This window comes from Rousettus aegyptiacus, unplaced genomic scaffold (assembly GCF_014176215.1).
Source record: "Rousettus aegyptiacus isolate mRouAeg1 unplaced genomic scaffold, mRouAeg1.p scaffold_m13_p_4, whole genome shotgun sequence".
In the NCBI taxonomy this organism is placed as follows: Eukaryota; Metazoa; Chordata; class Mammalia; order Chiroptera; family Pteropodidae; genus Rousettus; species Rousettus aegyptiacus.
In genome coordinates, this window is record NW_023416307.1 from 52,144,785 (window position 1) to 52,157,077 (window position 12,293).

A 12,293-nucleotide genomic window follows, 5' to 3' on the forward strand; every position below is an offset into this window, starting at 1 on the left:
CTCTAGTAGTTCATAGTTCCACTCCCACCAATTATAGTCCCTTCTAAGGGTCACACTGAAGATGGATGTGAAGAAAAAACCACACCCCTCTTTCCATCAGGAATCCCTTTGTCCATGTTGGGTCCTTGATTTACTACCTAAGGCATTTACCGGTTCCTGGAATGACCAGGGCTGCTTCTTATAGTTATTTCATAGTCACATGGTTCCCACCTCTGATTGTCCAGGTTACTGCCCTCCAGAGAATCACAAATGCTTGTCTCTGCAGTTGGAGCATCAAAGCTGGCTCTCCCTCGACCCCCCACACAGTTGCTTTTCATAGGATTTCCATGAGCCCCTGTAGCCCCTCAGCCCCATCAGGGCTGTGCAGGCACCAGCCTGTCTAGTCCAGCAGTGGTCAAGGAAGTGAACCAACTTCAAAATGCAGATTAGCTGACAGCTAACAAATGCCAATATTGCGTTTCTGACGCCAGAGCAGGGCAGAAAATAGAACCAGGCAGGAGACCGAGTGAAACATCTCAAACTGGAGAAAATCTAACAAGACCACCATTCCTAGAATACAAGAGAGACCACCCAACTGAGCCAGGCTTTGAGTCCCGGGTCCTTGCTACTGGCGGTCTTTTACTCGTCTCTTTAAATAGTTTCTGTGGTCTTAAGTACTTTTGTTTTTTCTACTTCTGTTGATGTAATTCGGTCACTAAAGCATAGTTGACTGTCATCCACAAATGAGCATAAATGAGCAGTTTTTAACTGTTCTAAAACTAGACATGAACACCTGGGGGAGGAAGATGAGAGTCCTCCGCACCACCTCCATTGTCCTGCACATCCACAGTCACCATTGCTGCCTTGGCCAGAAGAAGCCCAGCTCTGAGGCAGTCTCCACCTGCATTTCCCATCTGCATCAACCTTCACACTTAGAATGCTACAAGAAAGCAGGTTTGATGCAAAGTAGTCACTGCCCACCACCATAACATCTGCCTGTCCCCGCATCTCCTTAACCACCCTCTTTCACTGTCCTGTTCCAGTCCAACCCTTAGCACATCCTTCAGCATCTACCTTCCTACTCTCCCCAAATCTATCCCCTGCACTCCATTACTGTTGCCTCCTATCACTTTAGTGGATAAAAACTTAAGCTCTGGTGCTAGACCACTTTACTCCAGATTATACTGGCTGTGTGTTCACAAGTAAGTTACCTAAACTCTCTGAGCCTGTTTCTTCATGTGTAAAGTGGGAATAATAATATCCATCTCAAAGTGCTGCGATTATTAAGTTAATAAATGCAAAATACTTATTGCAGTGCAATAATGTAGGTTAAGGATAATAATAATGGCTAGCACTTACTTATCACTTACTAGATTGTTTCCAGAGGTAGGAAGCATTATATCGTTTTTTTCCCGACTCAAAATTATGTTTGAAGATTCATCCACATTGTTGTATATCATGATAGTTCAAAAAAATTGGTCATAGAAAACTACATATGGTACAATATCATTTTTCTAAAGCTCTAAAAATAAACAAAACTAAACAATATAGTGTTTATGAAAACATGTGGTAAACTATACCGAAAAAGCAAAAGAAGAATAAATAGAAAACTCAGAAAAGTGGATATTTAGGGGGGATATAAAGGATTGGAATAGAGAGGAGTCACAGGTAGCTTCAAGAACAGAGATGATGTTTTGCTTCCAAGGTGGAAGGTGAGCTCTCAGGTGTGCATTTTATTATTATGCTTCATAACTTACACATACATCTATTCCTTCAAATACTGTTGACCTTACTATATATGTATGTATATACGTATAATTGTTTTATTATTATTATTATTATTATTATTCTCCTCCTCTTTCAGGAGGCAGACTAACAAGTACTGAGTACATGGGTACTACAAAGAGACTGCTAGATAATTTCTTCACAACACCCTGTGAGATGAACATTCTTTTCCCAAATTAAAAATAAGAATATTGAACTCAGAAATGTTGAAAAATATGTCAAAGGCCTCGTCCTATACCAAATATCTTCTATTTGCCCCATCCAAATCCACTCTCCATCTTCTCCCCTCTACCTGATGCCCTGGGAGGCATCAATGGGCTTCTCATCACCTGGATTCGGTTACATTCAGTCAATGACAAACAATGACAGGAAGTCAGAGAACAGGAGCACAGTGAAGTGAGGATATCAATCCCCCTGTCCTCTATCATGGAATCACCATGAGTGGGTGGCACCTCTCTACCAAAGGCCACAGTTCCTGTCAGCTCTCTCTCTCCAGATTCATGGCACAGCTCCTCTCCTTGCTCCTCCAGGCCCAAAAGTAGGGCTGTCTCACTTCCCTGCTGTTTGAGCCCTGGGATAACTTGGAAATCTAAACATTATTGGTTTCCCTGTTCCCTACGCACATCATTGTAGACCGTCTCTTCAGTAAACCATTCTGAGATGACCCAGCTTGAATGGCCATGTGTTTCCTGAGTGAGAAGGAGTAGAGCTACAATCTGAACCCCAGTGTTTTCCGTGTTTTCCATCCATCCTAAGATGCCTCTCTTCCCTTTGTTCTGAAGGTCTGCACAGCTCCAAGGAAGGTGATCACTAACAACAGTTACTGTTGTGATGTTATGTTCTTTAGCCCGACAGCAGAACACATTTTGCTCTCTAAGGCTTGTGTTCTACACGGGTACCAATAGGGACACCTAAGAGATATTGCTCAGAAATTTGTGTAGAATGTGGGAACCATAATAGAAATCATAAACCTTCTATAAATAAGCAACAAAATAAATTAAAAATGATATCAAAAGGTATAAGTTCTAGATGAAGGTTCTCATCAGTCCTATTTTCTGAACCTTTCATCACCACTCCTCATATCTTCCTTAAATTAATGACCTCAGAGAAAAGATCAGGATGTGAAAAACATGTCTCAATAGATCCTTACAACAAAACACATTCAGCGATGACGGTCTGGACAGCCTGGGCTCTTCCATGCTGAATATAGTGGGAGGAAACCCTTGCAGTTTTTACTTCCTCGCCTTTTAACTGTCTTTCTGGTTCTCTCTGCTTATTTCTATTTTTCTGGTGATGCTGCACAAAGATAGTGCTGGCTATAAGCCCAATTTATCTCTGGCTGAAATCAGTAGAATAAGAGCAAATGTTATCAAATAATAACTTGTGAATACTGGCACCTTGGTTTGATTGGCATGACAGAATATCCCCTTGTAGTTTCTTGTCATCTTTCCTCACCAATATTACACCCACATTCCTTGCCAGAACACTTAGCATCTCAGCAGCACTGCTAAGAGCAGAGTTAAATGGCAGATACATCAAGGGGCTAACGACTGATGCCTTTAGGAGCAGCAGAAAGATGATCATGACAAAGCAGGATAACGATGATGGAAAGGAGGAATTCAGTGCAATAAAAATAAACCAGGATTTCTTTACTAGATATTTAGAAATTCCTATTTCAAGCACATGGTCAACTCCCAGTAATCACTGTGGGTAGATTATCCCCACTGTGAGCTCTGCCTGGGCAATTGTTTACTCTTAGACTAGATTTTCTGTCCTGTCTCTCAATTTCTAGGGACATTCATGAGCTGCTTATATCTGAGTATTTGCGTTCTACTCCTTTTCATGAACAAATAACTGCAAGCAGATAGCAGGCCAGAAAAACAAACAAACAAAAAAGCTAGATAAGTATGGGATGGACAACAGTCAAGAAAGATAACATGAAAATTCACCAAGATCCCTCTCCAGGCTCTGGCTCATCATAGTTAGTTGATAAATATTTGCTGAAGTGAAATGAACAGAGTGGTTAAAAAGTTGAATTAGAAGACATTTAAGGCCTCTTCCTATCCTGATATTCTATGATTCCTTAGCACAAAATTATAGAAAACTTAGAGGACCCAGAAGATGGATGCTCGGACTTATCAGGACCCTATTTCATCACTTAGCAGTCCTTGTTTGTTTGTCTTCTGCTGGCTGGTTCCTCTCCTACGTCGCCAGCATAGTCAGATATTGCACCACCCTTTATGACACTAGTTTGGCACTGGGGACAGAAATTCCCAGGTTTTCCCTAACTTTCTCAAAATGTCTCTTCATTCTCACTATGAAAGGATTCATTTCAGGCTGAGATGGATCCCAAAAGAGTAACTAGGACTGTTTCAAACTGTCACACCCCAGGATGATTCTTGGTCCCAGATGATGCCCCCAAATTCCCTCTCAGAGTCCAAGGGGACTAGAAAGAAGCTGTCTTAGGACTGAAGATGTAGACAAGGTCTGAAGTAAAATTCCAGGCCTTAACTTATTTAGGGAGGCTGAGAAATGGAGCGCATGCTGGTGAGAGTGGTAATATTCTGTTCTGAGGTCCTCAGTTTTATAATGTATATTTGTTTGTTTGTTTCCAACATCATGGAAACATAGAATTCAGGGCAGAAAATCTTCCTAGAAATTATCTAATCCAGCCTCCGGCCCAGTGGAGAAATTCTTCCTACAGCATCCCTAACAGAAGGTTATCTGGTCTCCAGTGACCGGAAGCTCACTATTTCCAGAGGCGGCAGCATTACTGCTGGACAGCTCCACGTGGGCAGGATCTTTCTTCACTTCAGAGTCCTGATCTTTCTAGTCCATTAATGCAACAGCAACCATGCAGTTCTCTCCTCTTTGAGGCAGCTCTCCTGACACCTGAAGTCAGGAATCACTTTTCTTCCATTTTCACTCCTGCCAGAAAACATCCTTCAATCCTTCAACTGCAGACACAGTTTATGAATCCCTCAATGTGCTGCTCCCCCTGACAACACTTTTTCTGGTCAATGTAGTTCTTAAAATAAGGCTGGAAGAGTTCAACGTGCATTGTTGAATGCGGTGGTCCAGAAACGGCTTGGCTTTCACAGAGGATAGTGGAACTATTTCTTTCCATTCATTTCTAAATAATCACAACCATCTGTTTAATGATCTATTCTAACAACACTGTGTCAAAAATGGCCATCAAGATGACTGGTTCCTTAGATCCCAGGACCCTATTTCATCACTTAGCGGTCCTTGTTTGTCTTCTGCCGGCTGGTTCCTCTCCTACGTTGCCAGCATAGTCAGATATTGCACCACCCTTTATGGCCACTAGTTTGGCACTGGGAAGGGAAAATTCCCAGGTTTTCCCTAACTTTCTCAAAATGTCTCTTCATTCTCACTATGAATTCTCAATCTGCCTGGCAGAGAGAGACTCTAAATATTTGTTAAATAAAGAATGAATACACCGTAGGTCCCATCTGACCACATACATGTGAGCCAGTTCAAAAATGTCACGGTAACTACTACTCAGCAAAATCCAGCATGGGGAAAAAAAAAGAGAGAGAGAGAGAGAGAGAATGAATAAACACATGAATAAATGAATGCCAAATGTTACTGAGAGATGACCGCACCAGTCTGTAAAGCTCACTTCACCTCCACGGGAGCCTGATTTTTTAGCCTCCTGGGCCATGACCCAGAATAGATCATTTCTTCCCATCAGGACCATCCACTTAATCCAGCTATTCATTTTCATAGTTTCCCTCCTTTCCCAAAGCCCTGGCTAAGCAGGAGAGTGGCAAACACTATCTGACCCAGACTTCGCTGTCTTGAGAACAATTCTGTTTCAGGTTTTGCTTCCAACGGTCATCACGTGTGAACTTGTGACCAACGGAATTAGAACGTGACAGGTGGGCATGACTAGCTGGTAAACTCTGCAGCCTGCCAGGTACTCACACCCCTGGTGAACACAGGCCCCCTGGGAGAGAGGCAGCAGGCATCCCAGAACAATTCTTCCCACTGAAAGTGGCAACAGGACGCTTACCTCCCACCGGCTGGAATCTGTGAAGAACTTTCTCTGTTCACAGGAGTACAGGATGTAATGCTTATGATTACCCTCTGAGAAGCAGAAAGCCTGCATCTAGTACAGCCCTTCAATAAAAATTTGCTGTTTCTCCTTTTTCATGACCTTCTTCTCAGCCCCTCTTGGGTCTCACTCCCCTTCCCCCAACAGAAGTCTTTTCCTCTTTAATTGTTCCCAATCTGTTTTATCCCATCATTGTTTAACAAGTCAGAATGAAGAAAAGTGTTCTTCCAACTCTTTCACCTTCTATTCTAAAGAGAAGATAAGTGTACATTAGCTGCAGGATGTGGTAAACACAGCAGAATGAAAAATGTACCCTTCGTATCTCCAGGGATCCCAATTTCTTCTGGTTCTAAGAGAGCTGAGAATCCGTTATGGGTCCCCATCAAAACTCTTCTTGTAGATTGGTTTTAAAAATACCTGGTTTTATGCCTGTTAGTGTACCTAAGAAAGGTGCTTTTAAAACTGCTTAGCCTCTAGCTGGCTAAATTGCTAAATTACCTAGATCAATCACGGGTTATTTAGTCCATCTTCTTGCCTCTGAGACAGATGGGAATATTTCTTCTATCTAAAGACCTGCAGGGGAAAAAAAATCCCTTCTGTTCTATTCTTTAGTCCAAAGTTTAGAAGTTCTTCTTGGATTCTAACCCAAATCCTTTTTGTTGAAGCTTAAAACCTTTTATTTATTTTTTTTTTCTGATCCTTGGTAGATATCATAAAGAAAAAAAAAGTAGACACTGTTCATCATCTATTTGTCCACGGCCTTCTGCTTAGAGCTCTTCAGGGCTCCTCATTCTATGCAATATCCTTGTAAGCATTTGATGACTGCTCTTAAATCCCCATTACCACCTGCCCATCACCATCTACCAATCCTTTGCATTTGTCTCTCCTGCAGCTCTTTCAAATGCAGTGCTTGCCTCACTTGACACCTGCTTAAAGAACATAATCAGCTCGTTCAAGAATTATCCAGGGTTTCCCAGCAAAGGCAGTGCTGAATCTATAGCTCCTCTCCGTAATTTACTAATTCTCCTATAAAATGCACAGACACAAAATGAAAGTTCTGAAAGCCCTAAGCACCACTTCTTATTTGCCACAGCAAACATCTGACAGGCTCCAGTCCCTCTAAGAGACAGAGAACAGAGTTCTCGCTGGCCAAGAGCGAGGGTAGAGACCTGGGGCAGCAGTCAGGAGAAGTGGACTCTAGGCCAAGCTCTGCCACTGACACCCCAGAAGAAACTCTCATCCCATCTTGACCCTGTTTCCCAAGCAGAATGCAACATATATTTGCCTAGATTACTTTTCAGGGCTCTTCTGACTCTCACATTCTATGATTCTCAAACTAGGCAAAGGCTTCTCCCTCCTTGAAGGATACAGACCATGTCCTCGGCATGTCTCCCTCTACCAACCTCTGTGACCAGCAGCACCTAGAAACACTCAGAAACCTGTGCTTCTCAACCTCTTAAAAAAATTATCATCATCCCTTGTCCCAAAAGAGACTTTCTATACTTTCTTCCTTAATCCCCCATGCCCGATTAAATTTTGATACTGCAAATATACTGTACAACTATTTATATACTGTATGTATAGCGTGCTGAGTACATAAAAGAGTAAGTTTTTTGCTGTCCCCAAGAACCAATTTCTACCCCCCTTGGTGACACTATTACATCCCACTGAGCTGAAGACTGCCTCTTGAATGATACAGATAGAATTATTTGACTCAAACCCTAAAAATCACAAATATATTCACAAGCCAGAAGTTTTAAAAATAATCCATTACACAAGCCAGAGTGGAATGAGCCAGAGTTCTCATCTCCCCAAGGTAAACCGCAGCTTCCCATCTCTCCTCCCCAAGCCACGCTGTCTCCTGTTCCAGGCCCCATCCTGGTCCTCTCAGCCTGGGATTGTCACCTCTGCCCACAGTTCCCACTTCCAGCTCCCACTCCATTCATATGAATCCCAGAAGAAACAATAGGAATGATGGAAATGAGGCGAACAATGACTGACGGTGTTCCAGGAATAAACGGAATCCACTACAGAGGCAGAAGCACCCTGGGCGTCTGGCAGAGACAGAGGCCCATTCCAACTCACTCGCATCCACCCAGACCCCCCTCCTTTCCCTGTACGACATGTCCCTTCACCTTACCTTGGCACACTGGCCAAATAGGTCACGAGTTTCCGTAGGTCTTCCTGTCTTATTCTGTCATGATTGCTGCGAGCAGGGAAGGTCAGGATGGGTCCACCTCGCTTATCGCGGCCCCCTGCAGGGAGGGAGAGGAGGGAGTATAAGAAAACCAGGCAAAAAGTGTGCTGCAGAGGAAGAATTCCATCCGAGTGCAGGATGAAACAGGCAGAAATATGGTGCTTAGAGAAATATGGTCACTGTTTGGGACAAGGGCATGGGGTTTGGATGTGGGCAATCTCTTTGACTTCTCGAATGAAAATAAAAATGACCACTTAACAGGGCTGCTGCCAGGAGTGATGAGATGGCACATGTGGAAGCACTTTGAAAAGTAAGTATCTTTACAAATGTGCAATGATAGTAAGGCTGGTATAAGTGTCCTTACTGAGAAAACAAGCCATTGAAAATACTATGGTCTTTGGCTATTGAACCTGCAATTCACTTCTCTTTGCAAAGTTCTGTGAGGTGGGAGTGCTCAGGATTAACTGACTACCGTGGTGAGCAGCCCTTAAAGCATCTACCCTGGACACAACTGCTGGGAGGTTATTAGATCCATAGAAAAGACGTTAAGCGTTTTCTGCACAGCCATGCATCCACCCCTGCCCGCCTGCCTGAGGTACCGCCTGTCACTCCTGCTGGAGGAGCACACGAGTCTTTATTGAAAATAAGGACACTCGAGGTCTTAATCACTACCGATGCATTTGTACACACTATGATTACAAATATTTTCCAAATATCATGTAAAAAAAAAAAAAGCTGGAAGGAGAACGCTGAAATGATGAGCATTGTTGTTAGTACAAGGCTAGGATTTTACATAATTGCTTTTTCTTTCTTCTTATTTTCCAAGCTTCCTATTCACTATTCTATGTTTTTAAAATATTCATTAATAGATGCTGCAATTAGGAAGCAGGGCCAAGTTTCTCAGGAGAGTTAGACGGGGATGAAGCTAAGGTGTAGTAACCATGTCCTTACACACACACACACACAAAAAAAAAAAAAAAAAAACCTGTGTCATGAACATAGACTCCCCGTCCCACATGCATCGCAGGCAGCCAGCCACCTCACGTCCTCCAGAGCGGGGACCACAAGGGAATCTGACACAAGAGAGGGGGTTGCCATGGCCATCCTCAAGGCTGGAAAAGAAGCCCAAAGCTCAGCCCTTGGAAGAAGGATCTCTTCTGAGGAAAGGTAGAGCTTCCCATGGCCCCCACCCAATGAGAGTTTGTGAATAATGTTTCCTTCTGATTGTGGGGTCCTGAAGTCACACAGACAGAGGGGAGGCTCGACAAACAAAACCCAATCCAATCCAGGATACTTCTGTAGGTGGCCAAAAGGAGGGTGTGTGTGCACACGAATATAACAGGGGTGAAATGGGTCCTGTGCAAGAAGACTGGATAAAAGAGACAGTGGGTGCGGCAAGTGGGAGGCACGACACACGAAGGAAGCCGGAGAGGAGGCAGGGGTCGAGGGGGGTTGTGAACCACGGAGCAGGACAGAGCAGGGCTGGGATGATGGAGGCTCCCTGAGGCACAGCCACAGATCCCGTCATACACAAGCGCACAGCCCCTCATACAGACGCTGCTCGGCTGCACCAGATTATTCCAAATGCGTGTTCCCATGGCAGCACAGCTTTCCCTTACCCCGGCCACTGACAGGGGGGTCACCGGCAGGGGAGGGCAGGCACCCCCAACAGTTGGTTTCTCTGTTCACCACCTTCTTGCAGTGCTTTCTGCTCAGAAAGAAATGTGCTTGCTACGCTGTGTTATATAATGCTATATTTCTTTGTTTGTGCCTTATTTTTGTGTTTTGTCTTCCAAAATTCAAAAAACATGGAGTTTTTTAATTTGTAGTTTTTGACTTTTAGATGCAGCCAGTCATCTCCCTGGTGCCCTCAGCATCATCCTTCCCACCACAGAAGGACAATCTTCCTCAAGCCCGAAAGCTCCTGGCACCACGTGCAGAGGAACAGGACTCACCCAGGCTGCTTTACCAATGTGGGCACATGGCATGAGCTGCACACCCCCAGCCCCCTGCTCCTGCTCTGGAAACGTCTACTGCATCATACCTGACGAACTGCCTTCCTGTCACCTTGCTTCTGTGAGCTCCATTAGGACAACTCCCTGCACTGGAGAAGTTCTCTAGAGCTGGCTAGGCCCTGCCCCGGGGCTCCAACTGAATTCTCATGAGAAAAAAACAAACAAACAAATGATGGGCAATCATGCAAGGGTCTCTATGTCAGTATCTCTATTCATATGGAGTAGGATGGTACTCATAGGCTATACATTAAAGCCAGGAAGGCCTCCAGGAGGAGCCAAAGTGGAAAGTTACTTGGGAAGAAGAGAAGCTTGGACTGGCAGAAGATATAGGGAAGGCACTACAGGTAGAGGAAATACCAGGCATGAGAGAAATGGGAGGATTAGCAGGATATCCAGGGAACAGAGAGGACATCAGGTTAAATAGGCTCAGGGCCATAAAGAAGAAGAGGAGAAGATCTGATCAGATTCCCCAGAGGGCTATGGGCCATGTCCTCAGAGCCCAGATTATGGGCAGCAGCAAAAGTCAGAGGCCTGGCGCTGCGCAGTGGCCTCCAGGATTCCTACACAAGGTCTCACCCCCAGGCTCAGCAGGTACTCAGATCCGAGGCTTTGAGGGCTGTCTTACCTACACCTCTACCCATACTGAAATTGCTGCCATGTGATCCTACCAAGGGATCAGCCTGTGCTTCCACATCTTCAGTGACTGGGTCACTACCTAACAGATGCACAAGCACCTAACACTAATAGTGACAGGCAGCTTCCTGGTCACTCTCCTCTAACAGTAACAACAATAATAAAACACCAGCATCATCAGTATTACTACTACTACTAATAATAATATAGAATGCACACGGTACCTCACAGAGGCTTGCACGCACTCATCACATATTCTGCTCTCACCTCCCACCCTGACACTCTGAATCACTGGACTTGCCTCTTCCCTCTGGTCAGGTGAGAGATACCTGCTGTTTGGTTTCTCCTCGCCTCTCTCCCTTCTCTCCATTTCGGCAGTCACCCATCGGCCAGGCCAGCAGTATCTGCGGAGTGAATCCCTGCACTGTGGGACCGAACTCGCTCTTTCCCTGTGATTCTACTGCCACTCCTCGGAGATGACCAGGATCATTGAGAAGAAACAAAAGCTCAGTCCATGAGGCTTAAGCACTTGAGCATGTTTCTTTAAATGTGATCCTTGGCTACTTACATTGCCATTCTCCCAGCCCCTGACAGAGATTCTGACTCAGGAGGCCTGTACGAAGCCCTATATCCAGCACTTGGAGTGGTGCTGGTGCATCTTATAGTTTGGCTTCAATTACATCAAGGGTTACCAAACTTTTTCTTTAAAGGGCCATATAGTAAATATTTTAGGCTTGTGGCCATATGGTCTCTGCTGGAACTATTCAACTCTCATGCTATAATGGCAAAGCAGCCACTGTCAGTACCTGTAGTAGACGGAACAATGGTCCCCAAACATATCAGGTCCTAACCGCTGGAACCTGTAAACGCTATCTTATTTGCAAAAAGAATCTTTGCAGATGTAATTAAGGATCTTGAGATGGAAAGATTATCCTGGATTATCCGAGTGGGCTCTAAATGCAGTTACAAGTATGCTCACTCTGAGGCAGAGGGAGATTTGACACAGACAGAATTGTGGACGTCAATGTGACCACAGAGGCAGAGTTGGGAGTGATCCAGCCACAAGCCAAGTACTGCTGACAGCCACCAGAAGCCGGAAGAGGCACCGAACAAATTCTCCTCTAGAGCTTCTGGACATAGCGCAGCTCTGCTGATACCTTGGTTTCAACTCAGGAAGCTAATTTTGTAATTCTGACCTCCATAAGTGTGAGAGAATTTATTTTCTTGTAAGCCTCCAAATTAGTGGCAACTGGTTATAACAGCAATGGAAAACTAATACATTAGCTTAACACATTCACGTATCTGCATTCTGATAAAATTTTATTTACAAAAAAAACCCCAGATAGCTGACATGTAGCAAAAGAGAGGCTCTAGTTTGCTGACCCCCTGAATTAGATAGTAAAAGGTTGAGGTACACAAGATGGGGTCGGAGAGAGAAGTCAGAAATAAACATTTGGAAGTCATTATTCAGAAAAATAAATAAATACAGACATTCACTTGAGTTCCCTCTGCCAGGAAGGAGAAATAAGAAGGAACCAGAATGTTTCTTAATATTCTGTCTATGACCCACTTAGAGATGAACCCAAATAAAGTGGACAGATTACTC

The 12,293-nt window shown here is 44.2% G+C and overlaps 1 protein-coding gene across 17 annotated transcripts in view; it reads right to left on the minus strand.

Annotated features, from left to right (window-relative positions):
• KALRN (kalirin RhoGEF kinase) overlaps positions 1-12,293 on the minus strand; it is a 592,295-nt gene that overhangs the window by 404,483 nt on the left and 175,519 nt on the right. For all 17 annotated transcript variants that reach the window (XM_036219576.1, XM_036219573.1, XM_036219571.1 and 14 more), the window contains exon 3: positions 7,983-8,097. In XM_036219576.1, the coding sequence (XP_036075469.1) occupies positions 7,983-8,097 (115 nt within the window). The remainder of the gene's footprint in view (positions 1-7,982; positions 8,098-12,293) is intronic.